Genomic DNA, 2,955 nt, shown 5'->3' with positions numbered 1-2,955 from the left:
GCCTGTGGGCCTGGCGCGGCACCATAGGCGGGGGGAGGGTGGAAACTAGCTTAAGACCGTTCTGAGAACATCGGACTGTCAGACGTGAGGTCCCGCGTTCCGACCGGGCAACTCTGCGAACATCTCGGCTGACTCACGGGGTTGACGTCCTAAACAAACTATGACTAATAGAGAGGGCGCTGTTATGACAAATCTTGCACGTTCCTAAGCACTGTGTCTACTCAGTAGTGAGTTTTGCTTGTGCAGTGTCACAGTGGATCGTGAAGTGGACTGTTTTCATAACGAAACGTGTGTGAGTTTTTTTGTCATGGCAGAATTTAAATCGAAAGTAGGGATTGGTGGTAAGGTTTTAAATAGTCAGAGTAGGGAAATCGTGGCAAATGTTTATACATTTATGAAAGAGGAGTGCAAGAGCGGCATTACAATACCACTACAGAAGGCGAGGGAGCGGACCGCAGCAGCAACCGGTGTATCTCAACGCTCTGTTACCCGGATAAACAGCGAACTAAACGCTTTAAAGGTGAGTGAGGATGATAATAAATCTTTTTTAACACCTCACAAAACAAAAAGGAAGAAAAAGCCGATTACTGGCCTAGACCATTTCGATGAATGTGTGGTTCGTAGGACTGTCTATGAATTTTACATAACAGAAAAAAGACTGCCGACGTCAAAACTGTTGCAGAATTCTCTTAAAGAAAAGTTGAACTTTCAGGGAAGTCAATCAAGTGTTCGGAGGATTTTGAAAAAATTAGGATTTTCCTGGAAAAGGACACAGAATAATCGGAGGATTCTAATTGAAAAATCTGAGATTAGGGAAAAGAGAATAACTTATCTCCAGTCACTCAAGCGATTCAGGTCGGAAGGGAGACCCATCGTGTACATGGATGAAAGTTACGTATGTTCAGATCACGTATCTGGGAAAATGTGGTCGGATGGATCAAATAATGTTTTGCATACGCCCGTGTCCAAAGGAGAAAGACTGATAATAGTTCACGCTGGAGGGGAACAGGGGTTCGTCCCAAACGCTTTGGCCATGTGGAAGGCAGGCCAAAAATCCGGCGACTACCACGACAACATGAACAACAAAAATTACATGCAATGGGTCATAAATCAACTGATACCAAACTTAAATCCTAACTCTGTATTGGTTATTGACAATGCGAAGTACCACAACAAGCAAATTGATAAGGCCCCGACTTCCAATAGTAAAAAAGAAGAAATGACAAAGTGGCTTTCCGAGCACAACATTTCCTACGATCCAACAATGCTAAAACCTCAACTTTACAAACTCATTCTTCAACACAAACATCGATATGTCAAATATGTCCTGGATGACATCTTGGAAAGGGAAGGCCACAGTGTACTGGGTCTGCCCCCGTATCATCCTGATTTGAACCCAATCGAGATGATATGGGCAGATGTAAAAAACTATGTTGCATCACACAACACGACCTTCAAATTGTGCGATGTGAAAAAGCTTTGTGAAGAAAAGTTTTCTTCGATATCGCAACAGGATTGGGAATGTAAGTGTAGGCACGTTAAAAATGTGGAAAATGAATACGCCGCCAAAGAGCCAGCCATCGATGAAATAACGGAAAGTTTTATCATTAATGTAGACGACAGCACCAGCGACGACGAGGGAACGAGCGACTCCGATGAATTCAGCGATATGTCTGGGATTGAGGAGTTATGATGAAATGAAATGAAATGAAATGAAATAATGAAATGAAATGAAAAATGAAATGAAATAATATTGAAATGAAATAATATTTTATTTCCCATTAATTATTTACAGACAAGTACATTGTATTTTTTTTCTTTTCTTAAATATGAAACAGCAAAATATTACTAACTAGCTAACAAAACAAAAATTATATACTGTAGAAATAAGTAAATAAAAGTGTAAAAAAAAAATACATTCTATAAGAAAGGAAAAAGTCTACATAGGCAGGGCCTGTGCGTAGACTGAGTTGCGAAAAGATTAATTTAAATGGGAAGTAAAAAATATATAGGAGAAAAAAAAATCGTATAATTTAAACCTTTTTTTTTGTCTTGCTTGAAGCTGAATTTTTAGTGTTCTGGGATAAATTGACGGTAAAAAAAAAAAAAAAAAACTCTTTGTGCAAACAGAGGTAATTTATAATATCTGGTGAAGATTGAAGAGGAGAGGTGGGGTGTAGTGTATTAGTCAGTCAGTGAAAGTGGTGTATCAGTGATTGTGTAGGGTCAACGGTCAGGTCCGCCCAACGCGATAACGGCCTCGGTGTCCTCTGTACTCAGACCAACAAGCCACCCCACAACATGCTTCTTAAATAGAGAGAGAGAGGGTGAATTTAGAATGTTGACATTTTGATATCTGTTACACATGTTACGATAAATGATTTGGGTTAAGTGAAAGCAATTCGTATTTGAAAATGATTTGAAAGTTTGTGGAACACTTACACCAACATTTCGAGAAAAGCGCGTATTGTGGGGATGAGTAATTTTTACAAAAATATTATCAAAGTTTTTGTACATGTGAACTAAAATAAATTTTAAAAATAACTGCCTGACTGTCAAAACTCCCGATTCTACAAAAAGATCGTCAGTTGAATATCTAAAGTGTTTTTTAAAAGCAACTTTAAGTATTGTTTTCTGCACTACAAAAACAGGTTGCAAGATAGTTTTGTAAGCACCACCAAAAGCAATAATTCCAAAAGACAACAATGATTGAACATATGCATAGTATGCTATTTTAATTTCTTGCTCTTCGAGAATATCACTAAGTTGCCTAAATGCATAAATATATTTACGTAATTTATTTTTTAGGTATTCAACATGTTCCGACCATTTCATCTTTGAATCAAAAACAATACCAAGATATTTGTATGAATCAACTTTTTCAATTTTGCTACAAAAACAAGAGTTATTGAAATGATTTCCACAGACATGAATAGTTAGGTTATCAAGTTTGTA

At 37.7% G+C, this 2,955-nt stretch overlaps 1 protein-coding gene across 1 annotated transcript; it reads left to right on the top strand.

The window, feature by feature from the left end:
- The first annotated feature begins 880 nt into the window (after positions 1-880).
- Positions 881-1,693, top strand: LOC129002670 (uncharacterized). Its single transcript, XM_054430656.1, has one exon. The coding sequence runs from the start codon at positions 881-883 to the stop codon at positions 1,691-1,693; it is 813 nt and encodes a 270-aa protein (XP_054286631.1).
- The last annotated feature ends 1,262 nt before the right edge of the window (positions 1,694-2,955 follow it).

The sequence above is a fragment of the Macrosteles quadrilineatus genome, unplaced genomic scaffold (genome assembly GCF_028750875.1).
Source record: "Macrosteles quadrilineatus isolate MER2022 unplaced genomic scaffold, UCM_ALF_1.0 Scaffold_1__1_contigs__length_201487025, whole genome shotgun sequence".
Taxonomy (NCBI): Eukaryota; Metazoa; Arthropoda; class Insecta; order Hemiptera; family Cicadellidae; genus Macrosteles; species Macrosteles quadrilineatus.
The sequence above is the reverse complement of the archived record's forward strand: the minus strand, read 5'-3'. Positions and strand labels throughout refer to the sequence as shown.

What these genes read in the sequence shown, in the direction of transcription:
- LOC129002670 (XM_054430656.1), top strand. Translation starts at nt 881, where the DNA reads ATGGATGAAAGTTACGTATGTTCAGATCACGTATCTGGGAAAATGTGG.